The sequence below is a fragment of the Xenopus laevis genome, chromosome 2S (genome assembly GCF_017654675.1).
Source record: "Xenopus laevis strain J_2021 chromosome 2S, Xenopus_laevis_v10.1, whole genome shotgun sequence".
In the NCBI taxonomy this organism is placed as follows: Eukaryota; Metazoa; Chordata; class Amphibia; order Anura; family Pipidae; genus Xenopus; species Xenopus laevis.
This window is the reverse complement of record NC_054374.1, coordinates 128,114,851-128,134,852: the sequence shown is the minus strand read 5'-3', so window position 1 is coordinate 128,134,852 and position 20,002 is coordinate 128,114,851. Positions and strand designations below refer to the sequence as shown.

General features: G+C 38.8%; 1 protein-coding gene across 1 annotated transcript in view; it reads left to right on the top strand.

Moving 5' to 3' along the window:
• The first annotated feature begins 833 nt into the window (after window positions 1-833).
• Window positions 834-20,002, top strand: part of lmbr1l.S (limb development membrane protein 1-like S homeolog) — a 30,868-nt gene continuing 11,699 nt past the window's right edge. The window contains exons 1-4 of the mRNA XM_018250000.2: window positions 834-1,036; window positions 10,186-10,270; window positions 11,873-11,906; window positions 19,180-19,319. Of these exons, the coding sequence (XP_018105489.1) occupies window positions 971-1,036; window positions 10,186-10,270; window positions 11,873-11,906; window positions 19,180-19,319 (325 nt within the window). The 5' untranslated portion in view covers window positions 834-970. The remainder of the gene's footprint in view (window positions 1,037-10,185; window positions 10,271-11,872; window positions 11,907-19,179; window positions 19,320-20,002) is intronic.

Here is a 20,002-nt window from a genome sequence, read left to right as displayed (position 1 = left end):
AGGATGGAATTACTTTCTGGCAGGCTGTTATTTCTTCTACTTAATGTAACTGAATCAGTCTCAGTGGGACTTGGCTTTTACTATTAAGTGTTGTTCTTCCAGGGAGCTTTTATCTTGTGTTAGGGAGCTGCTATCTGGTTACCTTCCCATTGTTCTGTTGTTAGGCTGCTGGGGGGGAGGAAGGGAGGGGGTGATATCACTCCAACTTGCAGTACAGCAGTAAAGAGTGATTGATGTTTATCAGAACACAAGTCACATGACTGGAGGCAGCTGGGAAATTGACAATATGTCTGGCCCCATGTCAGATTTCAAAATTGAATATAACAAAATCTGTTTGCTCTTTTGAGAAATGGATTTCATGGAGAATTCTGCTGGAGCAGCACTATTAACTGATGCGTTTTGAAAACAACATGTTTTCCCATGACAGGATCCCTTTAAGTTGTTATGATTGCTTTTTCTCTGTTGTGAAATAAATATTAAATAAAAATTGTGGATAAAAAGCTGTGAATAAAAAACATCCTGTGTTCCACAACATGTAAAAGTGTCCAATTGTTGCTTTTTCTTTTTTTCTTTTTCCATTATTCCAACGTTATTATATCAAGACATAATAGTACCTAAAACCATTGATAAATGACTTATTAAATACAATTACACATATTGAAAAAGAGTACAAAGTTTAAGAACAACATTATTCAGGATTAGGAAGGATAATCTTGGCCAACCAACCGTTACACTGTGAGTGTGTGTGTCACTCCTGTCTCGGCCAATCAACTGCAGCTCCAAGGCGCACTGAACCAATGACGCGCACGCCGCTGTTTGATTTGCCATTGGGAGGGGCGGGGCGTTGGGCGCGTTTGGGATACGAGGTAACCTGAAGCTGCTCTGGTTATCTGATCGCTGCGGCTTCTTCACCAGAAACGATTCTCTTGGTCGGTGTGGAACGTGCACGGAGGCGCCATGATACCAGAACATGGAAGTGAACCAGGATGTGTCTGTTAGAGAGCGGATTTTCCACGACTGGGTCCGGGAATGCATCGTGAGTGCCGGGCTAGTTTGGTTCCGTGGGGGATGGGTGTATTAACATTTACGATGCCAGTTTAGCCCGTGGCACTAGCCTGGGGCATATCAGCTGACATAAATTTCCTCCAGTGCAACTGGCGCCTACAGGACTAACAGGGGAATCAGGAGCCACATCCAGAGTTACAGCTGCCGGGGCTCATCTCTAGCTTTCAGCAGTGCAACTTGCATAGGGCTCTGTGTGGGGCTTTGCCCAGTGCTGATTTGTCACTGGCCACTTTCCTCTTCTTATTGGCCTTTTATTTGCTCTCTTAATCTGTCATTCATGATCATTGTGCTCATGGTCCCAAAACATCTAACCCCCTATCCTTCCACACCCCCATTTATCTGTGTATGAGAGCTAATACCAGATTCCATGGCTGATACAGGCCCAAAACCACTAGCCCCCTAATCCTTCCACATCCCCATTTATCTGTGTATAGTATCTAATACCAGATTCCATTGCTGGTACTGTTCCAACACCAATAACCCCCTGTCCTTTAATATGTCCATCTATTTGTGTATGCATGTCCAAAGTGCGGCCCGTTTTCAAATTTATACCGGCCCTCAGCCTCCATCATGAAATTATTAATAATAATGAGGCCCCCCAGTGCGATCAGGAATCCCATAGCTGTAATATTAAGGCACATTAGTGAAATGATCTGGCACATAGAGACGCGCCATTTTCGCATACTTCTTTAGGGCTGATAATGACATAATGACGTGCCAGTACAGTAAACCAAAGAAGTATTGCGTCAGTATGTGCCAGTACGTGTCTATTGCTAACACCTTCAGCACACAGGCAGCAGTATAGACCAAGTGGCAGATCATTTCACTAATGTGCCCAAATATTACTGCTACGATTACTCGATTCCTGTAATTTAATGTTAATGGTTTCAAGGAATGTCAGGCTGAATGGTCGGTCTCCACACATTTTCACCTCACCAAATCTGGCCCTCGTTGCAAAAAGTTTGGGCACCCCCTGGTCTAACACAAGGTCCCAAAAAGAGCTATTTCCTTCAGTTCTCAAATATTCACATTGCACTACTAATTCAGGTTATTTCTATAGCAGGCAATGGGGGTTATTTGGCATTGTTTTTTAACCTTAACCTGGGACTTGTCCACTGCACTGTTATTTTGGCCAGCCTCTGTTTACTGTAGCAGTGAACCCTTTTTCTGTTTATGTGAATTGTCAGTCAAATTTGCTAAAAAGTCATGTGCGCCAATAATCACTCAATGTGTTATTAAAGGGGTTGTTAACCTTCCAAACACTTTTTTTCAATTCAGTTGTTTTTAGATTGTTCCCTAGAAATAAAGACTTTTTTCAATTACTTTCCATTATTTATTTTTTTTACTATTTTTCCAAAATCTAAGTTTAAATCTGAATATTCCTGTCTCTGGAGTTTGAGTCGGGCAGCTCAGTAATTCAGGTGCAGATTCTGAACTGTTCCAATTTTGCAACATTTAGTTGATACAATTAGTTGATAACTTTCTCAGCAGCATCTCTGGAGTATTCGCAACTATTGTATCAATTCTAACTTCTGCCTGTAATGAAACCCAGAGATTCTGCTCAGCAGGAACAAAGATAAGAAATGTATCAACTAAATGTATCCATTTAGAACAGTTTACAGGGTTGGCGAGCCCCTCTTCCACAGCTGCTTCTGAAGATGAAAAATGACACTTTACACTTACATTTTCGAAAAACCGTCACACATAGAAAACAGAAAGTCATTGGAAAAAGTTATTATTTCTGGTAATCTATCTGAAAACAACTAGTTGTTTGAAGGTGAACCACCCCTTTAACTTAAAAAATGATATTTCCAAGTGTTGGGTTTATCAAATTGAGTGTGAGTAAGGGCTGCATACTGTACCGATACATTTCTGAAGATTTGTGCCTTTTAATGTCTGTTAGTTGTGAGCTTGGTATGAGCCCTTTTAAATTGTTCTGCACTTTCCACTGTTTGTCCCTGCGTGCTTGACTGACTTGTTTTGTTAAATAAAGTGTCATTGCACAACTAGTGACGCTGTGGTGGAAAACCTAATGCAGTGACTGCTGTAAATGTGTGAGGCTACTGCTTTTTTGTGTGTATGAAGCAGCTGTAATTTATGTGTGGACTATATGCAACACTTCAGAATTAAGATTATATTATTTCATGGTGTAGTTTGTGAGTGCAGCCTTATAACTGTTTCTTTATACAATATAGATCACAGGTTCTCAGTTTTGTTTTCACTGATTGCAGTTAGTCAACATCAGACTACATTGCAACAGTTGGCAGTTGAGATCCATGAGATGACAGTCTAACTTCTATTAGTTATGTTGTGTGAATTTCAATCCGCATGCACTCACCCTCTTACATCCACGGGTCCTATTCCACCAGTGCTACAACATATAAAGCGTCCCCGGATCCAGACGTATTGTACATTAGTTATGTTGTGCCAAGTCCACTGGGTGGGGGGGGGACTTCTATGCATAGGGTGGGAGAATCAAATCAGGGTGAGTGTTGGTTAAATCAGTCTGGTCAGCCTGTTGCGATGTATTGACTTGCAGTTCTTCTAGTACTGATCACTGTGCTTTACTGTCTCCTACTAGCTGTTCACTGACTACACTCTGATACCAGTAGGCCATTTAAAAGGTGTCATCTTGCTTCATTTCAGTATGTAGGGAATGTTCCTAGTGCGTCATCAGTTTTAGAGATTTAAGTAACGGGACACTTCAGTTAGCTCTTTATTTTATCCGTATAATTGTTTCTGAACTAGTCCAGCCGTCATTCTAGAATGAATGCTTTTAAATTAGCTTGCTCTTAAAATATAAACGTTAAATATAGATAGATATGTTGACAGTTAAAAAAAAAATATTCTTAACATGGGTAACATGTAGAATATATTCACTTTGCCAAAAGATGGATTGGCCAACCTTTTTGTTGGATTATAAATTAGGTTGATCCAATCATTTAGACCCCAGGCCGACACTTGGACCTGCAGAGGACTTGTTTAGATGGGCTCAGTCTATGCTTGATGAGATACACAAGTCAATAAATTGCTGAGTCAGTTGGCAGCCAGTATAATGTGTATGGTCCCACCATGTGTTTTGTTATTTTCCGAAATAGTAATACCGAGAACATGTAATTCTAAAGTAAATCACCCTGGCATTTGCTTCTGGAATTCCAATAATATTTAATAATATATGATAATACTGTTAATGCAATAACTGTTTTAATTGTACCTGTGTACATATTATGTATAGTGTGTTTATATAGATAGATATCTTTTTGCTTATATATATATATATATATATATATATATATATATATATATATATACGTATATATATACACACACACACACACACACACACACACACACACACTATTTTTTTTATTCAACATTCATCTGTAATTGCTGTAACAGACCTGCATGGACTAGCTTAATCTGATTAAACTGAGAGTTTTTAATGTGTAATTGGAATGGATCAGACTTGTGCTCGGATTTCATTCAGTGCAGTTAGTCTGTGTTTACTAGCTGATACATTCCCTTACTGCTATAAGGGCAGTGGTTTCCAAGCAATGATAATACAGGCAGTCCCTGGGATACGTACGAGATAGGGTCTGTAGGTTTGTTCTTAAAGGAATTGTTCAGTGTAAAAATAAAAACTGGGTAAATAGGCTGTGCAAAATAAAAAGTGTTTCTAATGTAGTTAGTTAGCCAAAAATGTAATATATAAAGGCTGGAGTGACTGGATGTGTAACATAATAGCCAGAACACTACTTTCTGCTTTTCAACTCTTTTGGTTTACATTGACTTGTTACCAGGCAGTAACCAATCAGAGACTTGAGGGGGGGGGGCAACATGGATCATATCTGTTGCTTTTGAATCTGAGCTGAATGCTGAGGATCAATAACAAAATCACTGAACAGTTATGTCCCATGTGGCCCCCCTTCAAGTCGCTGACTAACTCTGCTGAAAAGCAGGAAGTAGTGTTCTGGCTATTAAGTTAGACACCCAGTCACTCCAGCCTTTATACGTTACATTTTTGCCTGAATAACTATATTAGAAACATATTTTTATTTTGCACAGCCTATCTATTTACCCAGTTGTTATTTTCACATTGAACTTTTCCTTTATGTTGAATATGTATGTAGGTTGACATATATACATTTACTTATTAAATGCTTGTCTTAACATAGTATGTATGTTTACCTTTCTGTGCTCTGCAGTAGACAACTCATGCAGGGGATGAGGGCAGATGGTTTATTAAAATTAAATGCTAATAAAGGCCAAGCAAATTACAATACATTACTATAATAGCCTCTGTATGTAAATATAAGTTGTTTTTAAGTTGGGGGTATGTAACTCGAGGACTCTCTGTACTTGGTTTTATTTTTAAATAAAGAAAAAAAGCAACATAAAATGTAGAAGGAAATATACTCTGTTTAATACAGACTTTACATTCACTTTATATGAAAGCTCAGTGGAATATTTGGATATTCTTCTACACCAAGCTTATCACTTATGTTTGTGTTTATTTTTGTAAGTGGGAGCATGCTGACCTGTTTAAAGTTCATGGAAAAATAGATAAATGCCAATATCTCCTTTAAAGCTGCCTATTTCTGACCAGATGTGGTCAGGCAGTTTTGCCAGTTGGGACAATATTAGTTGACTACCATTGCATATATGCCTAGTTGGGTATGGGGCATCTGACCAAATACAGGATAAATTTGACCTGAAGCCTCCTGCAATCAGAAGGTATTTACACGCCTCATGCTACGCGCATAGCACTACTTAAATACCAAAATTTCTCCCATAAGGCATCATGGGTGGAGACATGCAAATCACTCCTATATGTCCCTTTGGCCAACTATGCATGCAGAACTGCAGATACAGCCTAATAGTTCAGAACCATTTATCCAAACTTGCAGAGAGCCTGTTTTGATCTTGTTAGATCTCATCAGTGCAAGATATTGGAACATGACTTGGAGAGTAGCAAAATAGAAAGCCGAACCTGGTTAGGGGTGAGATGGCCTAACCAGGTTCGGTTTTCTATACAACACTGCATAATAAATGGTATATACATTGAACATGCAGATTTACATGCAAAATAACTGATAAAAGCGTTTAGAGGGCCCTGCACAAATGACCTTGCAATTAACTCTGTGTCTGTCCCTCTGGCCCCTGGGCCAATTGGTTGGACAGCACATACTCCATGTAGACCTGTGTAACATGTGCAGCTGAGTTTTTAGGCCAGAACACAAGGAAATTTGTAAGTAGGACTTTCTATGTTTAGTGAATAAATGCAGTTCCTGAACAACTGCCCTGCAAACTGTTAGGGGCACATTTACTATTGGTCGAATATCGAGGGTTAATTAACCCTCGATATTCGACCATCGAAGGAAAATACTTCGAAGTAGAAGGATTTACCGCATTTAGTTCGATCGAACAATCAAAGGAAACGATTCGAAGGATTTTAATCCATCGAACGAACGATTTTCCTTCGATCAAAAAAATGCTTAGAAAGCTTATGGGGAAGGTCCCCATAGGCTAACATTAATGCTCGGTAGGTTTTAGTTGGCGACGTAGGTAGTCAAAGTTTTTTTTTAAAGAGTCAGTCGAATAGTCAAACAATTTTTAGATCGAATCGTTCGATTCAAAGTCATAGATTTTTTTTAATATATTCTTTGTTTTGCATTTTTCTGATTACAAAGATGCACGACAAAAAGTCAAGTTAAAGCATTATGTATCAAAGAGGTTGTTTGCCTTCCAACACTTTTTTTCAGTTCCCTTGTTTTCAGATAGTTTGGCAGACTAATTGTTTTAAATAGATACATATAGTTGATATATTTCTTATCTTTGGCCCTGAGCAGAATCCCTGAGTTTCATTAAAGGCAGCTGTTAGAATTGATACAATAGTTGCTAATATTCCACATATCTGGTGAGAAATCAACTCATTGTACCAATTCAGAATGCTCCTGCATCACTGAGCTGCCAGGCTGAAACACTAGAGACAGGAACATTAAAATGTAAACTTTAATTTGGGAAAAACTAAAAGATGGAAAGAAATTGAAAAAAAATTCTGATGAAGAATCTGAAAACAACTGAACTGAAAAGTGTTTGGAAGGTGAACAATCCCTTTAAAAGTGTCCATAATAACCTCATTACTGGCTGTGAACAGAGTTGATACTAAATTATTGTATGATGCTTTGCTGAGATATTTGCTAAATTATCTCAAACTTCCTTCTCTGGAATGTAAATGGAAGTGTTTGTGTTGGCCTATGCTGACCTGTAACTTTAACCCACCCATACATTAGAATTGTAGCTGCCAACATTTTTAAGGAATGACGAGTCTCTCAGAGCAGTAGTTGCAATGCTGAAAATGAGGCTTAAAAATGTGAAAATGCTAGTTTTAATGTAATTTGTGACTCTTACAAAGGTTTTCACTGCATTTCTGCACACTAGGAAGGGTATGTATAGTAAAAGTTGTTCAAATTTGCCTTTTTCTGCCTCTAAATTTCACCTTTTTTATCTGGTAAGGTAAAACATGAGGAAAAAAGTGCTTACCCTTTTGCATAATAAAATGTAATTCTAGCCAGTCTCTCTTTGCCAATCTTTCTCCCCCTATTTCTCTCTGCTATTCTCAGTCTTTTTTTCCTTCTCTTTTCTCCGTGCGTTATCATATCTGATTCATGTATATGACATAGATGCACCACAGCTACTACTACTGTTATGTGTATTAATTTTAATTATTTTTTTTTTCTTTAATTTCTATTTTAAGGAAACCGAAATTTTAAATACAAATTTATTTTTTAAAAAAAGTCATTCTAAGCAACTTTCAAATATACATTTAGCATTGTCAATGGTTTTAAAGTCATTTGTAAATGTTATTGAAAACCGTGTTTGTTTACCCCTTTTATTGTTCTAATTCTCTACTATCAATGCGTACTACCTTGTTTCATGAGTCCCAGCAAGTAGTGCAGAGATTAGTAGATCGCCAGACAGATTCTGCTTTCAGTTGCAATGACATTTACATATAACCACTGAACATTTTCAATTAATTAGGTTGCTTAGAGGTAAAGGCACTTTCCAGCGGTCACACCTGATGAGCTAAATTGGAATCTCCGTTGTCTTGTTTACATATTTGAGATTTGGTTGGCTGATTGGAGTCTCTGAAAAGAGTCCTATTATTTCACTTTTGGCAAGAGAGACAAATTTGAGATTTAAAAATTGCATCAATTGCCATGTTGGCACCCATACCTGCACCATGAATTTTGAGATGTATTTACCAGTTGTCCTGAGCACTTGTTATGTGGAACTATCTCTATGTGTGAGCACGTCTGAGTTATCATAAGAGCTTCCCAGCAGCACATGCCTGTAAGTGAAAGCAAGCAAAGAGCACACTCGGCAAAACATCATCAGGAAGGCATATGGCAGAGGGGCAAGCAGCAATTCCCCTTAGGGTCAGGCTAGGGTTTCCAAAAAAATATCAGCCTTCCTATATAGTTAGATTTTTTCCCTATAAATAAAATTGTGGTCAAGCATCATTTTTACCAGGCCAGGTGGCAACCCTAGTCAGGGCACACAGGCAGAATCGGGGAGATTAGTCTCCTGGTGACAAATCTCTTCTTCGGGGTGACTTATCTCCCCAAACTGCCTTCCCGCTGGCTAAAATGTAAATCGCCGGCGGGATGGCACTCGGAGCGATCAGTTTTCTGAAGTCGCCTGACGAGTAAACTTCGGGTGACTTCGGAAAATGAATCGATCCGAGTGCCATCCTGCCAGCGATTTACAGTTTAGCCGACGGGAAGGCAGAGGAGGCAGTTTGGGGAGATTAGTCGTCTCAAAGACTTGTCGCTGGGAGACTAATCTCCCCAACTATGCCTGTGTGCCCTGACCCTTAAGCCTACTTGTGATATCTTGTCTTCTAACCTCTTGCCATATGTCTCCCTACATCTGCTCATTTAGCAGAACCAAAGTAAAATTTGATAATGTTGTACAGGGCCTGTGTGAACTTAGCCTTTAAAGCAGATCGGTTTGATAAGAATTGTTTGAACCCGTAGTGTTATCTTTTCCATTCTGATCCTCTACTGTTGGCTGCTAAAAATGTGTAAGCCTTGCAACAGTAATGATATAAAAAGAAGGCAATTCCAGGAAGTACTCTTCTGTATGCAAGCGAGTGACGCAAGTGACCAGAATCCCAATAAGTAAACTTTTGCTGTATACACCAGCCTAAAGTTTCAGCTTCTCAATAGCAGCAACGATCCAAAGCTTCAAACTTGTCACAGGGGGTCACCATCTTGGAAAATGACACTCGCATGCTCAGTGGGCTCTGAGCAGCTGATGAGAAGCTAAACTTAGGGGTTGTTGCAAATGAACAGGTATAAAACGAAGTTGACCTATAATATAAGCTGATGCAACAAGGCTGATTATTAAGTTCTGATGCTAGTTGCACTGGTTTCTGTTCTGCCATGTAGTAACTATTTCTATTAAGTACTAATCAGCCTTATATTAGAACATTTATATTCTATATATTGTGAATGAGTCCCTAAGCTCAGTAAATGACAGCAGCACAGAGCATGTGCAGTGAATCAGCAGAAAAGAAGATGGGGGGCTACTGGGGCATCTTTGGAGACACAGATCTTCCCTGCTAAACGGCTGTGGTTGCCTTTGGCTAGTACAGAAGCACAACACATACTGTACAACATTTCTAGCCTACTTCTTTAGGTAGGCTTTAGTTTTCCTTTAAAAGGATGAGTGGAAGAGAAAGTAGTTGTGAGTGTGTAGGATACGCAAAGGAATATATTGCGTGTAGCCTTACACAGAGTGATATGCTGTTCCATTCAGTGTGTTATTGTGTTTATTAGGAATCATTTTCCATCTCCCAGCTTAGAACTGCGTGTTTTGGGTGTTTAGACATGTGTCTATATCTGGGGTGTAGAATGTCACTCGTTATCCTTTTTTGAGCAACACTTTGATATATTTGGGAAGGCCGTTGTTTTGACCTTATTACATGGGACACAAAAAAATACAGAGTTGGTCAGGATTGGTAAAGAATAGTAAATATTGTAGGCAATTTTAATAAGGTATTTTTTAAAAAAAATCAACTTTGTCTTAACTTTTATTTTATCTGTTCCTTTGCAGATCTGCACCCTGCTTTTTTGTACACTGTATCTTCTCTCATACATAGTTATCACCAAGTTTAAAAAGCATGCTGACTTTGCAACAGGTGAGTCCCAGTAATAACATGTATGTTAAGTGGATTTTAAGTCTAGGGCCACGCTGGGGGCAGAAAACCACTATCCAAATTCCGCTGGCTGATTTCTGCCCTAATACAGGCAGTAGCCTCCTCTCTCTTCTGCACTGAATTGGCTCGGCTCGAACAGACTTCATCGGGTTTTGGCTCAAAATGCAGAGACTCTCGGTTCTTCCCCGAAAACCTATTGAGTCAATGCAAAAGAGAAAGGAGGCTACTGCCCGTGGTAGGACGGAAATCAGCCAGTGGTTTTTGCCTAGCCATTTTTTGCCCTGTGTGGCTCTACTTTAAATGTTTTAAACCACATTAATATATGGTGTATGTTTTATATGCATGGGTAATATACAATCTTCACTTCACTAAACTTGCTTGCTCTCTCCTTTGTTAGAGGTCCTCCACCCAAAAAACAGATGTTTTGTATAATGAAAGGATGTGAAATGTGATTTTAGCAACTTCCCACTATATACTAAATAAACATTTTAAATTTTTTAGCTTTGCATTTACAGAGACTCTAAAAAGAAATCATGCCTGTAGCTGTGTAAAATATATTATAGAAGTCAGAGCTTAAGGGAAGGGACCTGCAGCCAACCAAATGTATACATTCTATCCTGCAGTTCTCTAACTGCTGTTAATTTTAAAACTATGCATCCTTTGGGGACTGGTGTTTCAACAATTTATGGAGTGGCTGGATGTATTTGGTCAGCCATTATTCAAATACCAAGAATTGCTCTTTTACAAAATGTTGGTAACATTTATAATGACAACAGAGGCTGAACCCACTAATGGACAATTTTGTAGCAGTTTAGACTACTAATTCCCTGTTTATTGTAATCTTGCAAATTGCTGTTTTCTAAAATCTAGTCAAAAGGCAACATCAAAAACACACCTTCCTTCCTTCCTTCCTTCCATAAACTTGATGAAAAGCAAGCTCTGGCAAACTACTTGGTTCCCACAGTTCTGTAATGTAATGCTCCAGTGCATGATCCTTTGAGCAATGTTTTCTAAGTCTCAATGCTTGCACCTACTCAACACATCTATTTATAGGTTAAAGTGAGCCTGCATCTATTAGGCTAGCTTCAATGCCACGTATGAAAGTGTTGTTCCAGACTAGTGTCTTTGATATAGCCAGGGTTGTCCAAATGATAGCCTTCAAGATGTTGAACTACAGCTTTTACGATTAATTCAAGCAAAGAGACTGATTCAATTTAAGGTCAAAACACCCAGAGGGCTGCACTTTGGACATTCTGATTCAGGACCATTGGTACTGCCCTGCTGTATTGTCCCTGCAGGAAAATTATGGGGCATATTTATTGTCATTGGAGAAAAAAAAATCACTGGTGATGTTGCCTAGAGCAAGCAGATCTTTGTTTTTGTTTTCTAACTTGTAACTGTTCAAATCTAATCACTGCTTGGTTGCTGTAGGCAACATCACTGGTTATGTTTGTCTCCATTGCTAATAAATATGCCCCTAATTGTTTTAGTGGCATTTTAAGGTGCAAGCTGGCTTTCTCTCCGCTATACTGTAGCCTATTTGTATGTAAAATATCTAATAAACTGTTCTTTCTTTCTTTGCAGTTGATGTTGAAGATGCTGCTGTTAACAGAATTGCGTAAGTGCCCTTTATTTTAGGTTGTTTAATGGTTGAAGGACAAAAAGCCCAGTGGTGGTGCCCTTATCAGCAACAGCTAGTGCACTGAATAACATTTGAAGGGAGTAAAAAGTGTCACAACCTTGCTTATAAAAGCTTGACTGCAGTATAACCTTTACTGTTTTATATTCCTAGCCTGTAAAACAAATATTCCTGATTTACACAGAAACCACTATTTAAACCTGTGCAGACAGAGTGCAGAATTAACTATTGACTAATTCAACTTAAAAGGATGTTATACTGTATCTTTTTAAATACTAGCCTGATGAACGCTATTAATGATGGCATTCCTTTAATGTTTTTAATGAATACATCCGGCATGGCTACCTGTATCTCTAGAATCCTAGATGATGATGATGATGATGACTGGGGGACTGCACATACAAAGGACAGTGAACCCAATAACCTAGATAATCTAGGCTAGGGGCCAATAACCTAGATAAAGAATATATTACAATAGAACAATTATACTGAGACTATTTTGCACAATATTTATTGTAACCCAATCTGCCGGTTATGCTTATAAGTACCAATATAATTGCAATCTTTTGTCTTCTATTTGATGGAATAGGTAAATACTAGTTTAAAAAAAACAAAAAAAAAAACACAAGATCATTCTCTTACAATAAGCGACACGTTGCCTGAACACACAGATTACCAGTCCAGGTCTGCCTTGGCCCAGTGGTTTTTATTTTCAGCAGAGAGCTGGCCAGTAAGTGTTTGTACCTTGCGCTTAGGGTGCAACCACAGGACATACCATGGCACTATGTTGTTGGAAGATTGTTTATTCTACATTGCTGGAAGGGAAATGAACACACATGTTGGGGAAAGGATCATCTTATGTTTATGCATCTTTTACTACTTCCTATTATTATGTTCTTAATATTACAAGATGTTTGCCCTGGTTCCTCTTGTTTTGGCTGCATTGGCTTAAATGCTTGTGTGAGTCGGCATACTGTATTGACCTGGCATGGCCACTTTGCATAACACATTGTACATTGTTTTGTTTGTGTGTTTGTTTTTTAAATACTGTTTGTGACCAGTTGACTCTCTTTAACACCAATTTTCCATGTTGCTGATTTTATTTTAGTCTAATCTCTTTTTAAATTTCATTAGGGATGTTCTGTTGCAAGTGTCCTCATTTGTCTCTTTCTTGGCTTGTTGATCCTGTAGATCTGCGCACATCAGTCATTCACGCTGCATTTCCCTGTGTCTGGCCTTTACTCCTCTATCTGAGGACTGCGTGGCAGAGCAGAGTTCTCCTTTCTTAGACTTTAACCTTGCAGTGTTCTTGCAGCCAGGCTTCAGCCTCCCTTTCTCAGTCTCTGATAGTATTGCTGAATGCTGTTTATGGTGCAAAGTTTTAAATCACTGTGTTATGTCGCTTATCTTTGCAGCTCACCATGGACTCCCGTTTTATTGTCTTAGTTGTCAGCTGATTATTTCCTTGTTCAGCGTATTTTTTGGCTGTGAGTAGCAACTGACATAATGCTTTCCTTGGCTGATTCAACATTAATAAACTGGGTCAAAAGTCAACAACCGGGTACTAGGGTTATAGCCAGTTATAAGTTTGCCTCTAGCCTGGCAGTGAATTTTGCAGGAGCCAACTATGAGGAGGTTGCTGCAGTAAAATGTCTTTTATATTAACATTCTTTTCACCATTGTTGTTTGTGGTCCCACCTATATATTATGCATAATACATTTTCCTGGATTTTATATCATTATTTTCTGGTCCCCTGAAAAACGTAAAATGGGGGTTCTACTGTAATCTCATCTGCATTTCCCATGCTGCATATATTCTGGTGTTCCACTGTACAGCAAGGTATGCCTTCATTTTATACAATTCAGTTGTGGGTCTTTACTAGCAACAGTGAACACCAGTGCTAAATGCAGAAACAATTGATCTTGAGTTAAAAAAAAAAGTAAGCTGTCTGGTACAATAAAAGTAATTAATTCGCTGCATTACTGTGAAATGAAGGACTAATGTTTATGGTGAACACCCCCTTTAAAAGGTCTGTACCCACAAACAAAGACTTTTTTCAATGCTTTCCATCTTGTATTTTGTACCCTTTTCCCAAAATTTTGGTTGAAATTTAATGGTCGTGTCTCTGGTGTCAGTCTGGCAGCTCAGTGATCCAGGAGCAGATTCTGAACTGTTACAATTTGCTACATTTAGTTGATACATTTAGTTGATCCATTTCTCAGCAGTATGTGGAATATTAGCAACTATTGTATCATTTCTAACAGCTGCCTTTGGAATTCTGCTCAGCAGGGACAAAGATAATAAATGTATCAACTAAATGTATCAATCTAGAACAGTTTAGAGGGTCAGCGACCCCCCCCTCCCAGAGCTGCTTTAGAAGGTGAAAAAAGAGACTTTACACTCCAATATTAAAAAAATGGTGACACATAGAAAATATAAATAATTGGCAAAAGTAATTATTTCTGGTGATCTATCGGAAAACAACTACGGTAGTTGTTTGAAGGTGAACAACCCCTTTAGAAACAGTCACAAATAGAAAATAGAAAGTAATTGGAAAAAGTTTTTTTTTTTCCTGGTGAACAGTCTGAAACCAACTGAACTGAAAAAAAAAAGTGTTTGAAGGTGAACAACCCTTTAAGGAAAGTACACAATACAGGTAGATGGTCTTAAGATATGTAGATACAACTAGAGAGGAAGGCAATTCTGCTTTGTATGGCTGAAACTACAAAAATGGATTGGATTGAAGGTTGTTGGTATTTTTTCTTTTCTTTTCCCCCCAACAGTGTAAAAAAGGCAAGTGTGACATTATCCTTAGGCTGACTGTACACTGTACAAAGTGCTGAAAACATTCCCAGCCTGTCTTTAAATGAAATATGTCTGACTAGTGTAGATGTAGATTCCTAAAGTATTTGGCCTATAACACACTCTTCTTAACGGAATAGTAACATCTAAAAATTAAAGTGTTTTAAAGAAATGGCAGCACAGTTACCATGCACTAAAATGGGTGTGTTTTATATATAAAACGAGTTGCTGTGTAGCCATAGAGGAAGCCATCCAAGCACAGGATACACAGCAGATAACAGATAAGCTTTTATAGTATACAATGGGATTCTTCAGAATTTATCTAAGATCTTATCCGTTATCTGCTGTGTATCCTGTGCCTCCTGAATGGCTGCCCCCATGGCTACACAGCAGCCTGTTTCTATAAACTATAGTAGTTGGAACACAACAGAACATTTTATTTAAATTGCTTCCTTTTTTTGGCGTTACTGTTCCTTTAAGTTTCAGCAATATAAAAGGCTGACTTCTTCGTGGATTTGTTACTCATCTGACATAGCCATTCTATATTGTGATATTTCTGTCGGACAAAGGGTCCTTAGTGTCAGGTGCAAAGACAAGTAGCAGAAAAGCATAACAATTAAATATAACTTGTACTTTGTCCATGGGAATCCATATTCTCTGCATTTAAATCCTAATGATTCCATTTCCCCAATACTTAGCTGTTACTAACCATAGGGTTATCTATTTAATGAGATCTTGTCCACACATTCTTACTGGCATTTAGAATAAATTGGCTCTGGCCGTGACCCCAGCAACCAGTAATAATGTAAGTAATTCTTTCCGAAGTGGCGAGGGAGCAGTGTTTTTTGGTTTTTCAGATACATATTTTTGAGAAAGATGTAGAGAGGAGCCTGCATACGTAGTGAGGCCATTGCATGAGCTTATATTGCCACAATGATCAGACAGTCCATCTGGAAATACATATCACTTGCCCCATCACATGTAGGCACCATTGTGTGACCAGGGAGACAAATGGAATTATCTAAAATAAGAGTAGTGAATGTAATTGTACATAGGTCTCATTAGTGGCTTAATATTGGGCGTTTTCTCTGAATTTCACTCCAGTATTTGGTATCACTACATTGAGAGATAATAGCTGATGCATTTATCCATGATCTGCACTTTCAGGCCTAACAAGTTAATTGCTTATATGTGGGATAATTCCAGGAGCCTGGTGGCTTAGCTCACTATTTACTTTGTGCTTGGTATGCTTTTTATTGTTCCACCTCGTTATTTTCGCATACGTTGGATATTGCCATCAATTAGAAAATGGTGCTTTGCTAAATGTGTCAACAGGTTTATTTTCCATGTTAAAGGAACAGTAACACCAAAAAACTACTACATTATATTTTATTACTTTAAAACAAATTTATTTTTTGATGTTACTGTTCCTTTAAGGTCAGATGTTCCTGCTATAAAGAATTCTTATGAGCCGCTGATTGTCACTGTTTTCCCCCCAATTCAAATGGGAATTGGAGCAGAACTGAGAGAATGCTGCAGCCACTCCCTGACTGCCAGAATACATTCCATATTCCGTCGGCTGAAAAGTGGCATTCTTGTCTCTTGTTGTTTTTTTTTTTTGTTTGTTTTTTTTATTTGTACAGCTCTCTGTTCAGCGGTCCTAAATAATGTTTATTATTATATGTCCTGACTGATTTTTATGGTGAACTATTTTCCCCATATCATGGTGCATGATCTAGCGCTCTAGTTTTGTTTAAACATCTGGTGTGTGAGATTAGACTGGCTTGTAGATATAGAAATGGGGATGTGGGTCTCTTCCTGTGTAGGTAAATGAATGCTGCTGTTCCTGTTTTTAATTGAGATTTCCTTGCCGTCGTACATGAATGACACCTTGTGGCCTTTTTGGGCATTACATCATTTTACTGCTTAGAGGAGAACTAAAGTCTAATTAAAGAACTAGACTAGAAACTTTGTACATAATGTTTTAGGCATCTGTATCAGCCCAAGCTCTTTTAGGGGAAAAAAGCTGAAGTTTAGTCTGTTGTCTGTCTGCTGCCGTAATTAGCTGTTTCTGTTCCTTGATTATATGTGCCAGGGCAGCACCCAGCTACCTTTTATCTTTACTCTTAAGCTTTGTTTTAATTCCCTTCTGCCCCTTTCGCCACCAGCCTGGAAACCATAAGGGGTTTAAGCACATGGGCAGATTCGGGGAGATTTAGTCGCCTGGCGACTAATCGCCTCTTCTTCGGGGCGACAATCTTCCCCGAACTGCCTTCCCCTTGCCTTCCATCTGCTAAAATGAAAAAACAGCTGCGGCAATGCACTCGTGGTTCTCAGTTGTCTTAAGTTCTAAGTTTATTTTTTTGCTTTGTTAAGTGGTGGGGATGATGTACCCTTAACCCTCAGTGAGCACTAGTTCCTACCCAAATCCTGAACTTAAGCAACTTCCAGGGTTCACCCTGCAGCCCCAAATTGATGTTGAACTACACCTCTCAATATCCTTCGATAGAAGACAATATGTTGTTGTTGCCTAAGCATAATGGCAGTTAAAAGGCGAAATTGAAGCTACTCCATGTCTGATCCTTGCACAGTAGATAATTAGATTCCCAGATTCCCCTTTGTTTTCACTGTTCTCAAAGCCACAGTCTATTGGGCAGTAGGAATAAGTACTACATGTACCTATCCTTCCACTAGTGAGAGGCAAACAAATGTCTTGGCATTTTGTTTATTTATTACTGGGGTACGAACAGAGGGTCATTCTAAAAACTGCTTCTTTTACTCCAGAGATATTAAATCCTAGAGCATTCGCTATCATAGTCTTAACACAGTACAGCACAGTAATTGCTCTTTCTTCTTTGTTGTGCCCTGTGTTTACAGGACATAAGCAGAGCGGTAAAATCAAAACATCCTGGCAAGGAATGATTTTAAGGAGTGGTTCACCTTTAAGTAAACGTTTAATATGTAATAGAATGGCCAATTCGAAGCAACTTTTACATTTGTTTTCATTTATTTTTTATAGTTTTATAATTATTTGCCTTTTCCCTTTGGCTCTTTCCAGCTTTCAAATGGGCATCGTTGACCCAATCTAAAAAGCAAATGCTCTGTAAGGCTACAAATGTAGTGTCCTTGCTCATTTGTATTTCTCATCTTTCTAGTAAGGTCCTCTCCTGTTCATCTTATAGTCTCTAATTCAAATCAATGCATGGTTGCTAGGGTAATTTGGACCCTAGCAAATGGATTTTTTATTGTGCAAATTGAAGAGCTGCTGAATAAAAAGCTAAATAACTCAAAAACCTTAAATAATAAAAAATGAAAACCAATTCCAAATTGTTTCATAAAATTATTCTCTACATCAGGGATGTCCAAACTTTTGGCTTTGCCGGGCCACATTGGAAAAAGAAAAATTGTCTGGGGCCACACATGAAATACACAAACAAACATGTTTGATTTGTAGAAATAAAGAAAATACACAGAAAAGAACTACAATACCAGTTGGATAACCAGATGAAGCTATACATTGGAATATGGGACACCTGGATATTAAACAGACTTATTATTATATTATTATTACTAACTGGGCATTTGGCAGAGTCCCCCCTCCTCCTAAATCCTTTGTGACATGACGTTTTCTCGGGAACCTCAAGCTGGGCCTCATTCATATGCATCCTGGGCCGCAGTTTGGACACCCCTGCTCTACATCATACTATAAGTTAACTCAAAGGTGAACAACCTCTTTAGCTTCACAAGGGGGGGACCGCTCCAAGTTCACTCTCCCTATTCGCTGCTCCAATCGGGTGCTCAGTCCGCAGCGTCCCCACTGCTAGAATTCACTTAGACATCAAATATTTTGCCTATGATTAAGGGAGTGATTCCCGAAACGCGTAGGGCGTTGGATCCTTGTATGAACCTGGAATAAAAGCATATTCCATGTACCGGAGTGCCATCCTTCTTTCTTTATGTCTAAGTGAACAACCTCTTTAGCCTCTACAAGCACAAAAATCACCCTCCACATATGTAACATTACATTTATAAATGATAACGCAGATTTTCATCCACTTCAATATATCCCAAAGGCAGAAATCCAATTAAAAAGGAAAACAATTTTTTTGTTGTTATTCTAATGGAATGATTGCAGTATATGGTAAAGCACAGGGCTGTAAACTGAAGCAGTTTTGCATGTTTGTTTCCATCAATGTAGATTGTACAGGTTATATGATGGAGGCAGTAGTGTAGCTGCTTTGGTCCGTCTGTATATATATTATTACTGAACGCTGTAAGCTTGTTTGCATGGCAGCTCCGTCATCTCTCCTCACACCGATGACCCAAGAACCCCACTGCCTTGATATGTCTGAACAAGTAGATACATCAGCATAATGTGGAAGGAATATTATATTGCTATGTGAGTTTTAAATATGCATTAAGTTTCTCTGTTGGTGGTTCTCTCCTTAGGCTGTGGATGTGCACCTTCACACTGGCAGTGGCCATGGGTGCAGTACTTCTGCTTCCCTTCTCTATCATCAGTAACGAGGTGCTACTCTCCGTGCCCCATAATTATTACATCCAGTGGCTCAACGGCTCCCTCATCCATGGTGAGTAATTAGTGGTGTTGTCTGTTAATGCTTTACATTCCTCCTTGTTTTTTCCTTCGCAAAATAAATCTCATTTATAAGTGGCCTATTAATCCCATTGATTCCCCTAAAGCAGGGATCCCCAACCTTTAGAACCAGTGAGCAACATTCAGAAGTAAAAGGAGTTGGGGAGCAACACTAGCATGAAAAATGTTCCTGGTGACTCAAATAAGGGCTGTGATTGGCGATTTAGTAGCCCCTATGTGGATTGTCAACCTATATTGAGGCTCTGTTTGGCAGTGCATCTGGTTTTTATGCAATTAAAAGTTGCCTCCAAGCCTGGAATTCAAAAATAGGCACCTGCTTTGAAGCCATTGGGAGCAACATCCAAGGGGTTGGAGAGCAACATGTTGCTCACGAGCTACTGGTTGGGGATCACTGCCCTAAAGCATTGATTCCCAACCAGTGACTCATGAGCAATATGTTACCCACCAACTCCTTGGATGTTGCTCCCAGTGGCCTCAAAGCAGCTGCTTTATTTTTGAATTCCAGGCTTGGAGGCAAGTTTTGGTTCTATAAAAAACCATGTGTACTGCCAAACAGAACCTCCTGTAGGCTGCCAGTCCACATAGGGGCTACCAAATAGCCAATCACAGTCCATATTTAGTACCCCATGAACATTTTTCATCCTTGTGTTGCTCTCC